The sequence below is a fragment of the Neophocaena asiaeorientalis genome, unplaced genomic scaffold, assembly GCF_003031525.2.
Source record: "Neophocaena asiaeorientalis asiaeorientalis breed wild unplaced genomic scaffold, Neophocaena_asiaeorientalis_V1.1 scaffold319, whole genome shotgun sequence".
Taxonomy (NCBI): domain Eukaryota; kingdom Metazoa; phylum Chordata; class Mammalia; order Artiodactyla; family Phocoenidae; genus Neophocaena; species Neophocaena asiaeorientalis.
Window position 1 is genome coordinate 958,873 of NW_020174103.1, and position 23,464 is coordinate 982,336.

General features: G+C 35.8%; 1 protein-coding gene across 1 annotated transcript in view; it reads right to left on the bottom strand.

The window, feature by feature from the left end:
* The window catches only part of COL21A1 (collagen type XXI alpha 1 chain), a 122,524-nt gene that overhangs the window by 12,553 nt on the left and 86,507 nt on the right, over positions 1-23,464 (bottom strand). The window contains exons 17-20 of the mRNA XM_024754688.1: positions 8,083-8,127; positions 5,901-5,954; positions 4,237-4,290; positions 1,322-1,375 (exon numbers count right to left, since the gene is read on the bottom strand). Of these exons, the coding sequence (XP_024610456.1) occupies positions 1,322-1,375; positions 4,237-4,290; positions 5,901-5,954; positions 8,083-8,127 (207 nt within the window). The remainder of the gene's footprint in view (positions 1-1,321; positions 1,376-4,236; positions 4,291-5,900; positions 5,955-8,082; positions 8,128-23,464) is intronic.

Sequence of the window (23,464 nt, forward strand, 5' to 3'; positions counted from 1 at the left end):
AAAGCAGTGAAAATAATAAACACAGGTATCTCTCTTTGTATTTACTAATACTTTCCCATCCTCTTGAAATTGCTTTTTCTCATAATCCTCCTTTAAAAAAACTTATTTTATTGTTACAAAACTGGTAAGTAAATAGAAGTAATAAAATTATTGAAAATCTCATTACCCACTATTTTTATTTGGTTATATATTTTTCCCTCTACCTCTCACAAACACATACACAAATTAGATACTAAAATGTGCTGTGTATGCATAACTTAAGTAAACATAATCATTTACTTCAAAATATATTAATATTTTGAGTTCTTTATATGCCATTATGTTTTTTTAAATTTTAAATTACAGAATAGTATTCAACTATATTGATTTACCATATTTAATAAAATTTCTATTGTTAAACATTCACTTTCACAGTTTTTATTTTTATAAACAATATTGGGGTGAACACCCTTGTAGTTAGATATGCAAATTTATGACTTTTACTTTATATATATGGAATATTATTTTCTTAGACATAAATTCTTGAGCTGTTTTCAGAACAAGAAATAGTCCGTAAGTTATCTTAACTCAATTTTTCTACTCCCTATCATGTCATAGGGATTATTTCCTTTTTTAAAAAAAGACTTACAATGTGAGAGTATATAATGATGATGTATCAACAATATTTAGGTTAAAATTGTAAGAGATAGGACATGCTCCTGAATATGCTTCATGGAGTTTTGGTTTTGCTTTATTTGCTTTACCATTAGTCCCAAACTCTGTCATATTAAATAAAAACAACTCTCTTCTGTGGAAACTAAGTTCTGTTCTCTTTGCTCACTGTGCGCTGTTGAATATTACTCTAGATTTTTAAAGACTAGAAGAGAATTGAAAATCTGATTGAAATAAACATCAACTATTTGGTTTGGAGGAAACTGGTAAAGGCAACTGTGACTCCCAGACTGAAAATAAAGTCCCATCAATCAGCAAAGAAATGGCACCACCAGGGGAGACACACACTCATTCAGCCACATGAGAGCGTGATATTCTCTGGACCAGAGATGTTCATATTAGCATCCAAATTTTACTAATTCTAGAAAAACCAAACTAAAGCATATTTCATGCCTTTATTACCCAAACTTTGATAAAATATCCAAAAAACAGAAATGAAATTGGCCCACATTCACCACTGGCTTTCAGGTACCCTAATTTTATGTTAAAAGGTAATCCTTCATTTCATCTATCTTTTCTTAAGGGATACAAATGTTAATCTCATCAAATAATGAGAGGAACTCATACTTCTTTGAAAACATTTCCAAATGCTTCAAAACAAATTAATTACCTTGAGCCCAGAAGCCCCAGGCAGCCCTTGAAGTCCAGGTTCACCTTTATTTCCCTGTCAATGCATCAAAGCCATTTGAAATTTTTTGAATTTAGTCACCATATATCTGATACAGACACTTAAGGGAATACATTTTAAACAACTTTTGCATTTTCAACTTTCCAATTGTTTGAAATATAGAATCTATATGTGAAGCCTACTTATTAAGAAAAACCCTTTTAAGCAGGGAAGTGAGTCCGCATATTTATAAAGCTTTCTACCAGCCTGTTTGATGCTGGCAGCTCGAAGTAAAAAGAGAGATTCCAATCTTTAGGGACTGGCACTAATTAGCTAGGTCTTTGTGCTGCACAAGCCAGACCCATGTATCTTAATAGCATCTTCTAGGCTGGAAATCTTCATCTTTCTCTGTTTTGCTTTCTCTGTGTGACTCATTTTCAGTATGCAACTGAAAAAAGAAAATTAGCCTCAAATGCACTTTTGAGTGGCTTTTGGAAGAAGCATGAATCAGAAAACTTTTAGTTTGCGTTCTTTTTCAGGATTCCAGTGCAGTCCTTGCTAACAGACATTTGGAAAGCAAGACCAAGTTGTCAGAGCAAAGAGTGTAAGATAGGAAAAGAGGATTGGTTATAAAAGACAACCTGCCTCCTGGATCATCAGGAGAGATTGTCAGTGGTGGTTCTGGCTTTCAAATATACTTGGACACCCGAAATCACAACCCAATCAATGTCTGGCAAAAACCTATAATTAAAGAGGTTGGTGTGACACCTAGAAGTGGGGGGCGATGATCACCCAGAGCCAGGTCAGGCTCACTGATCAGTAAAGGGAACCACTTTCATTCTCAGCTTACGTTGAGAACCACATGAGCATACTATTTGGACTTAATTAAAGCATTTAGCACATAAAAGCATGATTATACCATAGAACAATGGTTCCTTAAATTTTCTGATTTTACAAATGATTAAGCTGAAACTCAGAGGTGACAGGACTTGCCAAAAGCTACATGACCTGATTATGTTAATATACCCTGATGTCATTTAGATAATATTTTATAAAACTGGAATATGATAGGGTAAAATAGACTTATAAATGGTTCAATGGCTATTTTACAAAGAGGTATTATAATCTAAATTGGAAGTTTTCTAAAGATCTACCACAGAATTTCAGCCTCATCCCTGCCTTGCTTAACACAGCTTTTTTTGTCTTACTCTTGAACTTATATCAATTGTTACTGAAGGCATAGTTCACAAATATATTAGTTGACAAAACCAGAGGGGTAAGGTAACATAGAGGCAAGTAAACTATGGCCTGTGGGCTAAGTCAGCCCAATGCCTCCTTTTGTAAATAAACTTGTACAAAACACAGGCACATCCACACCGTGGTAGCTGCTTTTACATTTCAATAGCAGAGTTGAGTGGCTGCAACAGAAATTATATGGCCCTCAAAGACTAAAACATGTCCTATCTGGCCCCTGGCAGAAAAACTTTCTAAGACCTGAGGTAATATACTGCATGAAAACAAGTTGAAATGTTTCACTGAAAAGATTACATTTAAGATGTATAATTTTAACATCTTGAATCTATTTTTAACAAAATAATCGTAGAAGGACAAGATGAGGGAAATCAAACTTTATAGTAATTTATGTAAAAACAAACTGTGATGTTAGAATCAGCCACTTGACTCCCCAGCCAAAACAGCAGACCTACCCAAGTGGTGGATGCCACAAATACATTGTTCTAACGTCTTTTATGGAAAATCTAGGAGGTTTAGTTGACCTCCAGCTCAGTGTGAGCCAACGATGCTAAGTGGCTAATTAAAAATGCTGACAAAATCTTAGGCTGCGTTCTTAAGAATTAGAGGATCCAGAACGTCATGGGAGAGTCCATTGTACCCAGTTATTTAAGGAATATACAACTACTCTATTTTTTCTTACAACATGACCTTGCAACATGATGGAGAACCTCCACTTGGCAAGTGCACACTTACTACTGCTAGGACTCACAGTGTTCCAAGCACCCACAGGGTCCACCTCTGGTGAGAGGGCAGCTACTTTTCCCTAATCACTGGGCTCCCAATGACATTTTATCCTATCTCTTTCTAGGTACTTTAGAGTTAAAAGTAAAGTAGATTAGGCCATGTACTCATTTTGTATGCCAGGATCTATTTCCCTGGTCCAGTTAAAGGTTGAATGCTTCCAAAACAGCAATTCCGTCACTTCCTTTCAGAAGGCTATCCTAGAATCTACTTATTAAGTAGTCAAGAATAGTTTCTTGCGTTGAGCCAGAAGGTACCCGGTCTGATCCTCTAATAAAAAGAAATTCTCTTACACATGATTCTGTACACCTAGAAAATGATCGAATCATGGTGCTCAGAGTGCCAGTTCTAGCTTAAGAATAACCTCACCTGACACCTAAATATATTGTCAAGCGTGCCTTACTTTTTAAATGTGAAAGTTAAGATAATGTGCCATCTTATCCACAGTCCCAAGGGAGGATAAAACTCACTACAAGGCATTTTACAAATAAAAATTCCACATACATTCCACTAAATAAAAAACCAAGAAGAGGACTTGGAAGTTGGTAAAGTTACCCTCAGTGGTCACTACAGATACTCTAGATGGTGGGCTGGGTACAGAGCCCCATAGAGCTCTGGGCATTCCTCAGTCCCCTGAGCTGCCAGTAAGGGAAGAGGGCTGAGTCATGCAGGATCTTGGAACTTTTCCAGCTTAAACTAGGCCTGCTTTACGTTAGCATGTTTTATATGCTTAGTTTTTGCCTAAGACTCCATTCCTACAAGTGCTTGTTCATAGACTTCAAACCACATTCAAAATAAAATCAATGTAGTTAAAACTTTGACTGAAGTACCTAAATGGTCATTTTGCACAAAGCCCTCAATCTTGTTAAGTTAATTTTCTTTACCTTAGATCCTGGGGCTCCAGGCTGACCTGGTGAGCCGTCGCTTCCCATCAAACCCTACATTTTAAATGGAAATTGCAAGAGCAATTTAGAGAATAATATTTTTAAAATATTCAATCAGTTTTCAAGTTATACATTACCATCATAATCAATCCACTAAAATATAATGCAAGATATGGGAAACATCCCTACACACATCCAAATAAAGGATAATAAAGAATCAAACTATGCAAGATAACATGAAGGCTGGCAAAGCCCTTGTAATTTGGTTGCTTAAATCACCTACAAATAGCAAAAATGACTGGAGAGCTAGTAAGAGACAAATGTAAAGAAAAGTTTCTTTTTTCTACACTCTACTTTCTTCCTTTCTCATGATGGCCAACAATTAGATTACTTCATAGATGTTATTTTGGTCAATTTTACTTACATTTTCTATTTTCTTGAATAATGATTTTAAAGAATTAAAATCTAATAATTTCTCTGAATGTAAGAATGTCTATTCAAGTTACAAATGGCCATATTTTTAGTAACCATATAATTCAAAATAAGACACTGATAACTATTCTAGCAACAAGGAACTAATTTAATTTAGATTCCATTTAAATACTATTACATATATAAAAAACATCTGCTTTCTCTTAATCACAGCAAAGGAAATGTGATGAGCAAAAAAATATTCAATTAGTATTATCAGAAAACAGAATCTCAGTATAGTCACATTGAAAACAGCACGTCATCACTACTATGGTTTGCTATCAATTCAGGATTTATTACAACTATAAAATGTAAAATACACTAGTCATAACATAGTGTTTGAAATATTGGAAATATTAAATATAGATATTCTTGAATTTCAATGAAGTTCTAGTCAATGCCTTCATTTTCTGGAGGCTAACTTAAATACTGGTAAATAATCAAGTTTCATTTAATATTTCAATGAAAAAATAATTTGGTCTTGATGATGGAGGTAGAGGAAGAATATTCCATTCAAATCTTTCACCAAAATCTTATCAAATCTTTTCACTGAGTAAAATATCTGCTTTTTTAACTTACATAATTAAATGAAAGGTCATAAACTGTCCATTTTTTTTACTTAAAAAAAAGTATCACAGGCAATTTGATTCATAGATTAAAATACACATTGCTTCTAACAATTTACTTTTAGAAATTTTTTATGGAGTCCTATACACCATAGGATTATCATAATTTCTAATATCATACTCATATGTCCCTTTACTCCCCAAACTTCCAAAATTACTTGTTCACTAATTTAGGATCTTCCTATACTACCTGTTCTGAATATATTCTCCCTCATTAGTGTAATAAATTTGTAAATTTTCTAAAAAATAACAAAGAATATTTATTGAGTTTTAGATCTTCCCATGGTACTCAGTATTTTTTTTAGCTAGGATATTTGTTTTCTGGTATAGCTACAGTAAGCGTTCTTAATCCTTACTTGGGTAGCCAACTTTTTGAGAATCTGAAGAAATCTAGACTCCTCTAGAAAAATGAACATAATCTTTTTCATACAAATGCATGGAATTTGTGGATCCCAAAATTCTCATTGCTGAATCCTCCCACCAGTTTTGTGAATTTCAGAATAAGAACCTCTGGTACATAATGAGAATATTTCAAACACCCCAGTAATAATAATGACATTAACATACAGGTATCCCCGGAGCTCCTTTTTTTCCTAGTGGTCCTGGAGGCCCAATTTCTCCCTAAAAATCAAATACAGATCAAGTTTAAAATTGCAGAGTATCAATTCATCTTTAGAAATTTCCTACGAAAGCATTATGAAATGAAAACTCAATATCAATCAGCCCAATGTGTCTGCCTTTCCTTCCTATATTGTAAGACGAAGCAATGCAAGGTAAAAAATCAGGAATCTAACATCTTAAAGACGTAGGCCTAGGGTCTGTGGAATTATTAAGGAAAATATTTTCATTAGGAAATCAGGAGCGGCACTCTTATTCTTTCAAAGGAAGACCTAGCAGTTCACACACTGTTGGTGAGGTGAAACAACAGAGGGGAAAAAAATCAAGTGAAAAAATTTCTTATTTACCATAATTTAAGAGCTATGATAGTAAGTACAGATTAAGAAAAATTAGGACACAGTTTAATAGCATTTAGACTTCAGATTTTGGGATTGTGGCTGACCTGATGCTCCAAGGGATTTTCTGATTCCAGAACAACAACCCTGGAAAGAATATCCTCTTTGAGAAGCAGGAGAAGTCTTCAAAGATCCCTCACTTTAATAAAATATACTCTCGGTTATGATTGTGATTATGAGGATTTGGAAGTGTGCAGAAACCTCGCTAGAAGTTGAGCAGCAGGAAACAAGAGGGCTGGAGGTGTCTGAGGGGACATGCTCAGCTTTTAAGAAACTGAACACTGGGCCAGCTATGGGGAGAGGGCAGGAATCTTTAGTACCTACAATGGCTCAGGACCCTCAAAGGGCACTGAAATCGTACCCGTGGTTACCAGCAGGAGGCTCTCCATGACCCAGTTAGGCTGACAGGACGCCCACTAACTAGGATGAAGCAATGAGCTCAGCATCAACAATTAAGACAGGAGAGGCAGAAAACCACAAGACTGAGAATCAAGAGGAATAACAATGAACTGCAGCTGTCAGAATGGCTAGAAAGAGAATTCAGAACTACATGTGAAATCTTTACAAATGAAAGAATGGAATCATGAAAGACTACTAGGACTGAAGATAGAACAAGAGACTAGACTATCAAGAATAAAAAGATGTTATAGCACAGGGATGTGTATATATATACATATATATATATATATATATAAATGAATCATTTTGCTGTCCCTTGAAACTAACACAACGGTGTAAATCAACTATACTTCCATAAAAAAAAGAATAAAAAGATGTTATTAAAATTTGAAATTCTAGAAATGAAAAATATGATTGTTTAGATTTTTTAAAAAATCAATTGATGGCTTAAACAGCAGATTAGACACAGTAAAGGGAGAATAAATAGACTGGAAAATATATCCCAAAAATTTAACCAGAATTTAAGAATCAAGGATATGGAAGTAAGCAATTTAGAGATGTAGAGGACAAAATTAAAAGGAATAAAATATGTCTAACTAGAATTCCAGAAAGAGGGAAGAGCAGAAGATGAAGAGAATTAGCATGGAGATTAACAGCTCATGTCTTCCAGAGATAATGGAAATAATTCTACAGAGCCAAGAAGCAAACTAAATTCCCACCCAGATGAATAAAAAGAATTCCATATCTAGATACATTGCAGTGAGTTTTAAGAACACTAAAAACAAATAAAATACCTTAAAAGAATCCCCAAAGAAGGGACAGGTCACTTACAAAAGAATGATGATTAGAACAAGAGCAGATTTTTCATAGTGAACCATGGAAGCCAGGAGATGACAGTAGAAAAATTTCAGTGTATTAAGAGGAAATAATCATCAATCTTGAATTGTATACTCTACAAAATCCTCTCTCAAAAACATACTGGTAATTGAATAAAAACTGACAGTTTATAACCAAAGTATTTGTACTAAAAGAATTTCTAAAAATACAGTTTAGTAAGTAGTACAATTTTCCCAAAAGTATGGTCTAAGAGCACAAGATAGAAAGTAACTAAGTAAAATAGAGAGCATGTATGTAAATCCAAATTCATATCTGTATAAAACAACAACAAAAACAAATTGTAAGGTCAAAATAATAGCTTCTGAAATTATATCATGTTTGAACCATTAACTGTTGCCATGAATGTGGTAAAATGTATTCTATGTGAAGAGACATCACCACTTTGCCCTTTTCATAATCAGATTCCAGGCCCAAATCTTTCAACTTTCATTAGTACTTACTTTTTGTCCCATTAATCCTTGGTTTCCAGGAAATCCTGGGATTCCCTAAAAAGAAATAAAGTAGATTTTTAATTTAAAAAATTTAGACTGTATCATTAAAGAAGAATAGGCCATAATTGGAGTTTTAACTTGTAAATAATGCAAATCATCAAACATATCTCTTGACTACATGAAACCACTACTTATATTAATCAAATTTTGGAAAAGAAAAATTTATGAGATTTATTATTATACATCTGATATTTAAAATTTTAAATACTGGCTTTAAAAAAAAGAAGCTATGAAGATATTAATCTTGGCTCTTCTTTCAGACCAACATAAGTGATAAAATAAGAAGGATATTTCATTTGAACACTTTCTTATGTTACTTATAATGATTAATGCAAAAAGACTGTCAAATCATAGGAGTTCAGATTCAGTACAACAGTTCCAAAGGCCCTCATAGTCTCACCACCATAACTGAAAACTAATGAAACTAAATAATTTCCTCCAAATTGAGCCTTGAAACACCCAGGAACCTAACTCCTTGTATAAGATATGGCAATCTTTCTCCTAATGATTCCCTTGCTGATAAAATTGTGGAGCATATGCAGACCCGTTTGTAGAGAGACAGAAAGAAAGAAATAGAGAACTCTTTCACATGGCTGAGCCCAAATGTATGAGTTCTCTAGCAAGATTCAGAGAAAATTAATGCTAATTGTCTGAATTTGAGAATAACATGAGCACATTTAATAATGGGAAAGCAGTTCTATTGTCATTCACTGCATTTTCCAAAATGATCATTTATCACCCCAAACAAACAGAGATGGTACTAATTAATTTTTATTTCCTATTCATTTTTCTTAGCTCCTTTCTTGATGATACTTCAATTGAAATAATGAATAACATTTGTTTATGTATATATATATGTATTGACTTTGGCAGAAAAGGAAATTCAAATGACAGGGAAATTGGGCACCATCAGTATTTCTTTGAAAGCTCTCTGCATCTTCAGGGCTTTCGAAGAACAGCAGTGGTACTCAGTAAATCAGGGCAACTAGATCAAGTATCTTCAACAACAGGGAAAGTCTGCCATTGTTTTGATTTGCAAATCTTGACTATTAATACAATACTGGTCCATGTGGTAGCCACAATTACGGTGCAAGATATGGCACACAGTTCTAGTTTTAAGATCCAAACTTAAATGATAAATTGGAATTCAGTTTGATCCTATTTGTCTCAATTAGTTCTCCATGGCATTACCTCCTTTGCAGAGAAAAGTTGTATGAGAGCAAAGCCCATCAACAAGGGACTAGCATTCTGGTTGCTTTATAAACATACTAACTAGAGAATAACATAAAACGATATAAAAATTTAAAGTAACATTATAAAACATGAGCACAGAATACCCTATCAGCACTCTAAACATAAAGCGAGAGTAAATAATTGAGTTACGAGTATAAAGAAAACAGAGTGAAACGAATTGTATCCTTTCTAAGGCAGAAAATGCATACTGTCAACACAATCAAAGTCAATATTGTTCAAAATAAAGGCTTCCATTTCAATAGACCATGATTTGGCATGAAACCACGCAGAACCAACTCCCATTCAAATACACACTCATACCAACTCACCATAATGATTAAGTTCTGAATTTAAATAAAATTCAAATAAAATCTGTCTATAGAATCTTATCAGACACAAGGTGGCCATACATGGTTCTGCAGCTGTGTCAATGCCGTGTTGCTTGGCTCCAAGAATCTCTAAAGTGATCCTGCAATTGCCCCGATACTTCTCAGACCTGAGAAGCTGAATTTCGTGCTGCACAGAACTCTTTGTACTTAAGGTTTCAACCCTATTCAAGTTTCTATGCTCTTACACGATCTATATTAGTAGGAATTAGTTACTCCTGTTTTTGCAGCCAATCCCACTGTCAGCAAGGCTATATTCTCACTCTGGGGAAAAATAAAATTATGCCCAAGCAGTGCCCTGGCCTCACTTCCCAGGAGATCTTGAGAGCATCCCTCACCCGGGTCACTCCCTAAATTTGATTTAACACCTTTTATCTGAATAATGCTAACTCTGAGCATGGTCTTCATTAGGACATAGCCACAAATCTTACATTATTTCAACATATCCGATATTGAGAGTATTTGGGGGGATCTCAGATTAGGAGAAAAATAGATTCCTTTTCCTACTGCCTGTGTTCATAAGTTAATAAAACATGAATAGATGTCATAGACATGAAAAAAAGTCATAATGTCTTCTAGGTCCAACTATACCAAGAACTACTAAATATTTTATAAATACCAAGCAAAAAATACATAAAACTATATAATATTGAAAAACAAAATGTAAAACTGATTTATAAAAGCAATTTCTGGCAAAACTAATATAATGCCATGAGCATGCATGGAATAAAAAACTGTTGAGAGAGAGGTTCACCAGAAGAACTGAAATCACTCAGAGCTATATTAGTTAATAAAATTCTCCTAGAAAATATTTTCCTGGGTTCCCAATACATTCATTGAAATTGACTAAACTTTGCCAATTTTACATTAGTAGAAATATTATTCAAAACCATTTGAAAGTTACCAGTTTGTTGATCCAAAAGTATTTAGCAACAGTTACTTCATAGGGTAAATGTTTTTCCAAGTAAACTATTTTATATTTCATTTTCGGCCTGTGTGGTTTTGGGTTCAGGCAACTGTGAACATGTGTAAATAAAGACAGAAGCAAGAATTTCATCTGGTGAGAATAAAGGGACATATTTCCTCCATTTCTGTGATTTCAGTTTGGATTTGAGGAAGAGCAGAAAGTCAAATGGAAAATCCTGTGTAATGTTGTGGTGAAAGAATGCTGGCATGAGAAAATGTTCTAGAAGCTTCTCTGTAACCACTAAACCATTGTTGTATAACAAAGGAGTCATTAAAAACAGAAATGCATAATTTAGAATAAAGGGTTTGGCCCCTATTTCCTAGAGACCACTTTATAATGAAGGAAATGTGTCTATGATGCATTACTTAGAAAAGACAGGATATCACTCTATACTTTTCCACATGCAATGGAATACTTTACTCCTGAAATTAGAGCATCGTGGATCAAATCTGCTGTTAAGTAACGCAATAATTTCAATGTGCTTAAAACAAATCTAATCAACTAATGGTATTTTTAAATCAAAAATTTCAACCTTTCTACACACTTGTAGAGATATTTAATATCATACAGTTGTCAAAATACTAGAAGCATATTATGTTTTCTTCTATTATATCAAGAAGTGACTTGTTCATTATTAAAGATGCAATGAATACAAAACACATATGTTGAAAGTATCATTCTTATTAGCTACAAAGATTACACTCATTATTAATAAAGAGCATAGAAGAGGCAGTTAAAAGTTTAGATGCTGGAGTCAGCTAGCCAATTATCTCGTGCTGATTGACTCCAGGCCAGTTATTTAAATTGGAATCTCAGTGTCCCCATCTTATACATGGGGAAAAAATAACAGAACTTAGCTCTAGGGTTGTTACATTATATGAATTAGCTCTCACAAGCACTTAGCTCAATGCTGGGACTAAAATGAACAAATTTTCATGACTTTTCACAGCTCTTCCCTGACCTTTGAAAGTTACAAAATAGATGAAGTCAATTCTTTTCCATGTCTCAAAATTTGTCCTCCTCCATTTTGAGGATATCTTTTTTTTTTTTTTTAAACATGTCTGTCCACCTTGCCTATGTCTACCTCATTCCCCAAAGTTTACACTATATTCAAGATGACTTTGGCAATCTAAGGCTTCCCACTGGGAGACACCAACAGGTTTTCATTGCCCCTCATTCATTATCCTTGCCTCTTCATGTTTGGCTGACTTTGATTATAGAAAAATACTACTGTGGGGTTCCAGGATCAAGATGGAAAATTAGAAAGATCCTGAGCTCACCTCCTCTCATGGACACACCAAAACCACAACTACATATGGAACAACCATCTCTGAGAACAACCTGAAGACTAGCTGGACAGACCTTCTACAACTAAGAACAAAAAGAAAAGGCCACACATCGAGAGGCAGAGAAGCAGTCTAGTTAGAACCCACATCTCCATTGTGAAGACCCACAAGCAGGAGGGGTATCACAGCTGGAGAGGTGCCCCTGGCGAGTGAGGGGTGTGAGTCCCATGTCAGGCTTCCCAGCCTGAGGCCCTGCGCTGGGAAGATGAACTCCATAATGTCTGGCTTGGAAAACCAGCGGGGTTACACTCACTCCAAATCCCAGCACAGACACAGCAGCTTAAAAAGTATCTGGGTCATAGGAGAAGGAGATTCACTGACTAATTTTATGGCAGGTGCTGGAAGGACAGGGATCTGGTCGAACTTCCTCTGGGGACAGAAGCACTGACAGGCATCATTCTTTTTTACTCTCATTCTACCTAGCTGGCCTGGGGGGGCAGGTGGGCACCACTTCTGTCATTCTCCATCAACCTAGCTAACACCATGCATCCCAGCCCAGCATTCCCCAGAGGACCTGCCCAGGCTAGCTCCTTTAAAGCAGCTCCCACCCCATCATACCCAGCAGACTGCCCCAGTTCCCCTCCAAAGCAGCTCCTACTCCAGGGGGCCAGCCATGCACATCAGGGTGTCTGCAGCAATCACAGCCCAATCACAACAAGAGGGCACATGTGACCCACACAGGGGATACTCCAGGAGCACCTGGCTCTGGTGAACAGAGGGGACTGCACTGCTGGGCCCCATGGGACATCTTGTACATAAGACCACTCTTTCAAGACCAGGAGATGTAGCTGTTATACCTAATACATAGAAACAGACATCGAGATTTAGGCAAAATGAAGAGATGAAGGAATACCTTCCATGTGAAAGAAGAAGACATAACCTCAGAAAAAGAACTAAATGAAATGGAGATAAGCAATTTACCAGATAAAGTGTTCAAAGTAACAGTCTTAAAGCTGCTCATTGAACTCTGGAGAAGAATGGTTGAACTCAGTGACACCTTCAATAAAGAGACAGAAAATAAAAGAAAGAACCAATCAGAATAGAATAATACAATAACTGAAGTGAAAAATATACTAGAGGGAATCAACAGCAGATTAGAGGATGCAGAAGAATCAGTGATCTGGAAGACTAGGCAGTGGAAATCACCCAATAGGAACAGCAAAACACACACACAAACACACACACAAATGAGGATAGTTTAAGGGATCTCTGGGACAACATCAAGCATACTAGCATTTGCATTATAGGGGTTCCAGAAGGAGAAGAGAGAGAGAAATGGATAGAGAATATATTCAAAAAAAAATAATGGCTGAAAATTTCCCTAATCTGTCAAAGGAAAGAGACACCAAGTCCAGGAAGCACAGAGAGTCACAAATAAGATGAATCCAAAGACACATTATAATTAAGATATCAAAAATTAAACAGAGCATCTTAAAAGCAGCAAGAGAAAAGCAAATAGTTACACACAAGGGGATCTCCATAATACTATCAGCTTTTACAACAGAAACTTTATGGGTCAGAAAGGACTGGCACAATATATTCAAAGTACTGAAAGGAAAAAAACTTACTACCAAGAATACTCTACCCTGCCAAGTTATCATTCAGAAATGAAGGCGAGATAAAGAGTTTCCAGATAAGTGAAAGCTAACGGAGTTCATCACCACTAAATCAACCTTACAAGAAATGCTAAAGGGACTTCTTTAAATAGAAAAAAAAAGGTCATCACTAGAAACAAGAAAATTATGAAAGAAAATCTCACTGTTAAAGGCAAACATAGTAAAGGTAGTAGATCAACCCACTATAAAGCTAGTATGAATTTTAAAGACAAAAGCAGTGAAATCATAATATCTAAAATAGTTAAGTGATACACAAAATAAAAAGATGTAAAATATGACATCAAAAACATAAAACATGGTTGGGGGAGTAAAAATGTAGTGCTTTTTGAATGTGCTCCAATTTAAGCAACCATCAACTTAAAATAGACTGCTATATACATACGTTGTTATATATGAACTTAATGGTAAATACAAACCAAAAACCTGTAAGAGATACACAGAAAATAAAAAGAAATGCAAACATAACACTAAAGAAAGCCATCAAATCAAAAGGGAAGAGACAAGAGAGGAAGAAACAGAGAACTATAAAAACAACCAGAAAACAATTAACCAAATGGCAATAAGTATACCTATCAATAATTACTTTAAATGTAAATGAACAAAGGGGCTTCCCTGGTGGCGCAGTGGTTGAGAGTCCGCCTGCTGATGCAGGGGACATGGGTTCGTGCCCTGGTCCAGGAAGATCCCACATGCCGTGGAGCGGCTGGGCCCGTGAGCCATGGCCGCTGAGCCTGCGCATCCAGAGCCTGTGCTCCGCAACGGGAGAGGCCACAACAGTGAGAGGCCCGCGTACCACACACACACACAAAAATGTAAATGAACAAATGTTCCTATCTCTAAAAAGTGGTTATAGAGGGAACATATCTTAACGTAAGAAAGGCCATATATGACAAACAAAATTTACATGGAACCACAAAAGACCCCGAATAGCTGAAGCAATCTTAAGAAAGAAGAACAAAGCTGGAGGTATCATGCTCCCTGATTTCAAACTGTACTGGAAAGCTATGGTAATCATAACAGTGTGCTACTGGCACAAAAGAGCCCAGAAAGAAACCCACACTTACATGGTCAATTAATTTACAACTAAGGAGTCAAGAATATAGTGGGGAAAAGAAAGCCTCTTCAATAATTGATATTGGGAAAACTGTACAGCTACATGAAAAATAATCAAAGTGGACCACTTTCTTACACCATGAATTGGAAATGGATTAAAGACTTAAATGTAAGACCTGAAACCATAAAACTCCTAGAAGAAAACAAAGGCAGTAAGCTCTTTGACACTGGTCCTGGCAATATTTGTTTGGACCTGTCTCCTCAAGTAAGGGCAACAAAAGCAAAAGTAAACAAATGAGACTACATCAAACTAAAAAGCTTTTGCACAGAAGGAAACCATCAACAAATTGACAATGTCACCTACTGAATGGGAGAAGATATTTGCAAATTATATATGTGATAAGGGGTTAAAATCCAAAATATGCAAAGGACTCATACAACTCAACACCAAAAGAAGTAAATAATGCATTTAAAAAATTGGAAGAGGACCTGAATAGACATTTTCCCAAGAAAGACCAACAGACACATAAAAAGATGCTCAACATCGCTAAACATCAGGGAAATGCAAATCAAAATCATAATGAGATATCACTTCACACCTGTCAGAATGGTTATTACAAAAAAGACAAAAAATAACTGTTGGTAAGGATGTGGAGAAAAGGGAACACTTGTGCACTGTTGGTAGGAATGTAAATTGGTGCACTCACCATGGAGAAGAGTATGGAGGTTCCTCAAAAAATTAAAAATACATTACCATATGATCTAGCACTTCCATATCTGGGTATTTATCCAAAGAAAACAAAAACACTAATTTGGAAAGATATATGCATCCCTTTGTTCACAGCAGCATTATTTACAACAGCCAAGATGTGGAAGCAACCTAAGTGCCCATAAATAGATGAATGGATAAAGAAGTTGTGGTATGTGTACACAATGGAATATTACTCAGCTACAAGCAAAGAATGGAATCTTGCCATTTGCAACAACATGGATGGACCTGGAGAGTATTATGCTAAAGTGAAATAAGTCAGACAGAGAAAGACAAATATCATATGATTTCACTTATACAAGGAAACTTAAAACAAAACAAATGAACAAACTAAACATAAAAATTCTCATAGATACAAAAAACAAACATAAAAATTCTCATAGATACAAAAAACAAAGATACTCTCCAGGTCCATAGATGGACCTGGAGAGTATTATGCTAAAGTTAAATAAGTCAGACAGAGAAAGACAAATATCATATGATTTCATTTATACAAGGAAACTTAAAACAAAACAAATGAACAAACTAAACATAAAAATTCTCATAGATACAAAAAACAAATATCTATGTAAAACATAGATACAAAAAACAAACTGAAAAACAATTCCACTTGAAAAAAAACTCCAAAATCATACCAGAGTTGTTCTAAAGTTAACTTTGACCCTCTGAAAACCTGAAAAGTGCAGAGTATACTTTTGGGTCCATGGAATGTTACTGTATAACTCAAAACAAATCATGGTCAGCAGAGGGGAGAGGTGGGGTGCTGAGCAAAATAGGTGAAGGGGATTAAGGGTCCCAAACTTTGAGTTATAAAATAAATAAACCACAGGGATGTGGGGATGTATTGTACAGCACAGGGAATATAGTCAATAATGTTGTAATAACTTGGTATGGTGATGAATGGTTATTAGACTTATTGTGTTTATCAACTCATAATGTACATAAATGTCTAATAGTAATATAGTATATTGATATTGTACACCTGAAACTAATGTAATATGCCATGTCAACTATACTTCATTTTTTAAAAGGGAAAAAATACTATAATAACTTTTGCTTTTTAAACATAGTAAGTATATTTCATTACTATTTTTTCTGAAAGAAGTATGGCTAAAAGCTTCAAACATGTAAGTCCACAATGTTTTCCAATTTTTTTAAATTCCACACTAACTGAGAGATCATCATGAATGATGTACAAAAGATTATTTTGTGGTAAGATAACTCTAAAGAGAAGTAATTCAAAATCATAGCTGCCAGACCAAAAAGAAACCAATATACAAGTACTTGAAATAAACCCTTAATAAGGAAATTACCAGTTTTACTACTCCCTTTAATACTTTAATACAGTTTTACTACTCCCTTTCATCTTTAAGGGGAAAAAAATAACCTAAGTAATAATGGGTGAATTTATTCTCTCCAGCCTACAGACAAGGACTCACATGGGACTGGGCCCAAATTACCCAAAGATAAATAACTTTAATAGAAAATGCCTTGGTAAATATTTTTGATCTACTTGTGTTTATAGACAACAGAGGTACCACCAGTTTGACATAGTAAGTTACAGAATGAGACCAGGGCTATCATAGGAAGGAAGACTACCTGGTACCCTATGCAAAGTTGCTTCAGGTTGCTTGCATTTCTCTTTTGCACTTAAAGTCATCTCTACATTTTTTTTCTTTTTAAATTTTTGTTGGAATGTAGTTGACTTACAATGTTGTGTTAATTTCAGGTGTACAGCAAAGTGAAGATACACATATGTGTGTGTGTGTATATATATATATGTGTGTGTGTGTGTATACATATATATGTGTGTGTGTGTATATATATATATGTGTGTGTGTGTATATATATATATATATATATATATATATATATATATATATTCTTTTTCAGATTCTTTTCCCATACAGGTTATTACAGTATATTGAGTAGAGTTCCCTGTGCTATACAGTAGGTCCTTGTTAGTTATCTATTTTATATATAGTAGTGTGTATATGTTAATCCCAATCTCCTATTTTTTATTAAAGCCAAGAAGATATTCTAACCAATTTTGCTGTTGTAAAAATATCATTTTTCAAGTCAAGAAAAAAAAGGAAAATGTTTAGCAAATTAAAATAACATACCTGAAAACCCAGAGGATGCGGGGAAGAGGACTGAGAGTGCCAGGGACAGAATCTGCACTGACATATAGTGGGAAAGTCACATAACTGCCCTGAACCCCCAAATCTGGGAAAGTAACTTACCCCTATACATCAGTCAACTGAGATCAAGCACGTAAAGTACTTTAGTGAGTTAAAGGAACATATGCATGTAGATGTATGTAAAACTGAAAAACAATTCCACTTGAAAAAAAACTCCAAAATCATACCAGAGTTGTTCTAAAGTTAACTTTGACCCTCTGAAAACCTGAAAAGTGCAGAGTATACTTTTGGGTCCATGGAATGTTACTGTATAACTCAAAACAAATCATGGTGAATTTCTTCTTGAGAAAACTGAAAATGGATGTTTCAAAGACCTTTCTAGCTGACTCAGTAACTAAGTAGAAGTTGTACACCATTTTTCAGAGAAATCTGCAAATTGTTTTAATTTTTTTGCAATTTCATATATGATAGAAGGCACCAAACAAAAATATTTTAAAACACCAAATCAAAGGTGAAGCTAGTTTGATGAAGAAAACAAACAAATGAATTTTTAACCTTAGTTAATTTATATGGTAAAAAGTAAATAACCAATTATTTGAAAATTGTATCTAATTTGCTATCTTCTATAACCTCCTATTGTTGAAATATTATGTCTATCTATACTGTTACATCTAAATCACTGTATTTTTCATTGTGTAACTCAGCCCATTGTGAATCTTTTTATGTTTATGTAATACATATCTCCATTTTTCCTACTGAAAAATAATGAGATGATAGATTCACTTAAGGAAAAAAAATTAAGGAACTTATATTACTTTTCTATTAACCCATGAAAATTACAACAACACACATTTATTATCTTACAGTTCTGTAGGTCACAAGTTCAGCATGGAGCTAAATTCAAGGAGTTGGCAAGGCTGCACAGCTTTCTGAAGTCTCTAGGGAAGAATCTATTTCCTGTCCATTCAGGTTACTGGCAGAATTTAATTCCTTGCAGTTGAAGGGACCAAAGTCTCCGTTTTCTTGAAGGCTGCAAGCAGAGTGCCATTCCCAGCTTCTGGAGGCATCCACATTCTTTGGTTCATGGCCCCTTCCTCCATCTTCAACACCAGCAATGGCCGGTCAGGTCCTTCTCAAGTTGAATGTTTTTGACCCATTCCTCATTCAGCTTCTTCCACATTTAATTAGTCATGAATAGTTTGGGCCCATAGATAATCCAAGATAATATCCTCCTCTCAAGGTCATTAACCTTAATTATATCTGCAATGTTCATTTACCATATAGGGTAACATATTCACATGCTCCAGGGTTCCAGGGATTATGATATGGATTTTTTGGGGGGAAAGGGGAGTCATTATTTTCCCTACCACAGAAATATTATCTGATATCCTAGGACCAGATAGTTTCCATGTTATTTAAACTTATCCAGGGCATTAAAAAAGATGGAGCTCATCGAAATTCAAATTATGAGGCCATCATAACCCTAATAACAAAACCAGTCAAGAATAATACCTAAAAAAGAAATCTACAAGCTAAACTAATTTGTTAATACAAGTGCAAATGGAGTTACTATGATGTTAGTAAATCAAATATAGCAGCACATGAACAAAAGTAAAGCATGATTAAACAGGGCTTGTTTCAGAATGCAATGAGTGTTGAATATCAAGAAGTATATCCAATTAATATGTTATGTTCATGCAAGTTACTATATTAATAATTTAGAGGAAGAACAATACACAATCTCCTCAAAAGATACTAAAAATGCATTTTGTAAAATTTATCATGCATTATTTAGTGAAAACTCTTACTAATATAACATTAGAACTTTGTAAACCTGAATCTGAATCAATCAGAAACCAATTGTAAACATCATACTTGATGAAACACTAGATATTCCTGCTTAAAATCAGGAATAAAGCATAGGCTATATTTTGAAGTCATAAATTCGACTTACAGGAATACTTCCTTCCCCAAAATATTGCATAAACTTTTTTATGCAATAAAACCCTAACCCTAATCCTAAAAGAAGAAAAATTTGGGGGCTGACTGTGGCCTCAGGCAAGGAAAACATACGTGACATCAATAGAAGTTGAATGAAATGCATCCATGCTTAAACAAAATGACATGAGATTGATTTTATATTCTCTTTTATAACCAGATAGGGTAGAATGCCCATAATATTGTGAAGTTAAAGTTTCAGTGGACACAATTTTTATTTTAAAAATGTGTGCTTTGTTTATGTATTTTTTAAAAATATTTTCAACTTTACTTCTAATCTTCTTTCATTGCATATGCAAAGAAAAAGTTTAGAAAGAATTTCTTTGAATGAGTAACAGTTATCTTTGGTGATGGGAATAGGATTTGGGTAAGTGAAGGCAGATTTTCAAACTTACCACACAACTTCTTTATTTTTGACCCATTTAAGAGCAGTTAAATAAGAATGTATAATAAATAATATAAATAATAAATAAAAAGAATAAATATAACTATAGAATAAAATATAATTAAAATGTACAATAAATAACAGTTAACCTGTAAAATTTTTATCTTTCAAAAAATTCTCAGAAAAAATTCTAAGATTTTTTTTCCTCACACTTAAGTCATCCAAGAAACTATTGTTAAACATCAGTCTTTCAAGTCTTTTCATGGTTGTGGCTATCATTTGCTTAAAAGAAAAATAACAAAAAATCTAAAACAACGAGCAAGAAGTATACTGCAAGCTGGAAGATCAATGCTGGAAGCCTCTTAACATGACTCACACTTGTGACCTCAGAGACTAGTAACACATTTGCTTAGTTTTCATGATATAACCTCGGGAGGTTATTTCTACAGACAATTTTTCACACATTGCTAAGGATACACTGTTAGACAAAGGCATCAACATTTCTTAGGAAAGGACAACACTGTGTTTAAGAAGCAACTTCTTTCATTAAAAAAAAAAAAAAAAAAGGCTAGGAATTTAGCATTTGACAAGATTAGCCTTACCAGGGAGCATGTACCTATTTCCCTACAGTAAGAGTGGTTAACTTTACCCAAATAAAAATGTTAATACATCAGATCTAAAGATTGTTATATCTTTAAATACTACATAATATTAAAAGTAAATTTCCAGGAAAATTGATAGCCTAAAAATTCATGTAAAATTGAAGATATAATAAAACAAATTTAAATGACCAAATTCCTATCTTTATCTATCCTCATATAAACAAATTTAGTCTTGTTCAATTGCATATAGATGCATCTTTGTTGTACAACACAGAATTGTGATTTTGTCAAAAATGAATAAGGTACTTTAAACATACCAAGAGAACTGAATCTATTTGGAAATATAATTTCAGAGTCTCATTTATGGCAATATTAAAGTTTATTTAGCCACAGAAAGATATTAAAGCACATATGGCCTAAAAGGATAATAAGGTATCATGATTCCATTTTCCTCTACCAATGTCACTAAAATTAAATTTAGTGACATTAATTAACCTACTCAAGTAGGTGACTTTTGTCTTTCTACTACCTTCATATTCCTCTTTTTGGATCATTCTGTAAAATAGCCTCTATTTCACTCGTTATTAAACTTTACATCAGACCCACATAGGGAAGCCATTAACAATGCAGTTGCCGAGCAGGAGTTTCAAGATGGCGGAAGAGTAAGACGCAGAGATCACATTACTCTCCACAAATACATCAGAAATACATCTACACATGGAACTGCTCCTATAAAACATCCACTGAACGCTAGCAGAAGACCTCAGACCTCCCAAAAGGCAAGAAACTCCCCACGTACCTGGGTAGGGCAAAAGAAAAAATAAACAGAGACAAAAGGATAGGGATGGCACCTGCACCAGTGGGAGGGAGCTGTGAAGGAGTAAAGGTTTCCATACACTAGGAAGCCCCTTCGTGGAAGGAGACTGCGGGTGGCGGGGGGGAAAGCTTCGGAGCCGCGGAGGAGAGCACAGCAACAGGGGTGCGGAGGGCAAAGCAGGGAGGTTCCTGCACAGAGGATCGGTGTCGACCGGCACTCACCAGGCCGAGAGGCGTGTCTGCTCACCCGCCGGGGCAGGCGGGGCTGGGAGCTGAGGCTCGAGGTTCGGTCGGAGGGCTGGGAGAGGACTGGAAGCGTGAACACAGCCTGAAGGGGTTAGTGCACCACGGCTAGCCGGGAGGGAGTCCAGGAAAAACTCTGGACCTGCCGAAGAGGCAAGAGACTTTTTCTTGCCTCTTTGTTACCTGGTGGGCGAGGAGAGGGGATTCAGAGTGCCGCTTAAAGGAGCTCCAGAGACAGGTGCGAGACGCGGCTATCAGCGCGGATCCCAGAGACGGGCATGGGACGCTAAGGCTGCTGCTGCCGCCACCAAGAAGCCTGTATGCAAGCACAGCTCACTATCCACACCTCCCCTCCCGGGAGGCTGTGCAGCATGCCACTGCCAGGGTCCCGTGATCCAGGGCCAACTTCCCCGGGAGAACGTGTGGTGTGCCTCAGGCGGGTGCAACATCATGCTGGCCTTTGCCGATGCAGGCTTTCCCCGCATCTGTACCCATCCATCCCCCCGGCCTGAGTGAGGCGGAGCCACCGAATCAGCTGCTCCTTTAACCCAGTCCTGTCTGAGAGAAGAACAGACGCCCTCCGCCGACCTACACGCAGAGGCAGGTCCAGATCCAAAGCTGTACCCCGGGAGCTGTGCGAACAAAGGAGAGAGAGGGAAATCTCTCCTAGCAGCCTCAGGAGCAGAGGATTAAATCTCCACACTCAACTTCATGTACCCTGCACCTGTGGAATACCTGAATAGACAATGAATCATCCCAAATTGAGGAGGTGGACTTTGGGAGCAAAGATATATATTTTTTTTTCCCCACTTTTCTCTTTTTCTGAGTGTGAATGTGTATGCTTCTGTGTGTGATTTTGTATTTATAGCTTTGCTTTTACCATTTGTCCTAGGGTTCTCTCTGTGTTTGTTTTTTTAATTACTTTAAAAAAATTTTTTTAATAATTATTTTTATTTTAATAATTTTATTTTATGTTATTTTACTTTTTTATTTAATTTTATCTTCTTTCTTTCTTTGTTTTTCTCCCTTTTATTCTGAGCCGTGTGGATTAAAGGCTCTTGGTGCTCCAGCCAGGCGTTAGGGCTGTGCCTCTGATGTGGGAGAGCCAAGTTCGTACACAAGAGACCTCCCAGCTCCACGTAATATCAAACGGCAAAAATCTCCCAGAGATCTCCATCTCAACACCAAGACCCAGCTTCACTCAAGGACCATCAAGGTACAGTGCTAGACATCCTATGCCAAACAACTAGCAAGATGGCAGGACATATTTACAGTGACAAAGACATATTTACAGTAACAAAGACAATCAAGATTACTCTACCCAGCAAGGATCTGATTCAGATTACATGGAGAAATAAAAATCTTTATAGACAAGCAAAAGCTAAGAATTCAGCACCACCAAACCAGCTTTACAACAAATGTTAAAGAACTTCTCTAGGCAGGAAACACAAGAGAAGGAAAAGACCTACAATAACAAACCCAAAACAATTGAGAAAATAGACCAGATAGATTTAATTGATATTTATAGGACATTCCATCTAAAAACAGCAGATTGCACTTTCTTCTCAGGTGCGCATGGAACATTCTCCAGGATAGATCATATCTTTGGCCACAAATCAAGCCTTGGTAAATTTAAGAAAACTGAAATCGTATCAACTATCTTTTCCAGGGCTTCCACGGTGATGCAGTGGTTGAGAGTCTGCCTGCCGATGCAGGGGACACGGGTTTGTGCCCCAGTCCGGGAAGATCCCACATGCCACAGAGCGGCTGGACCCG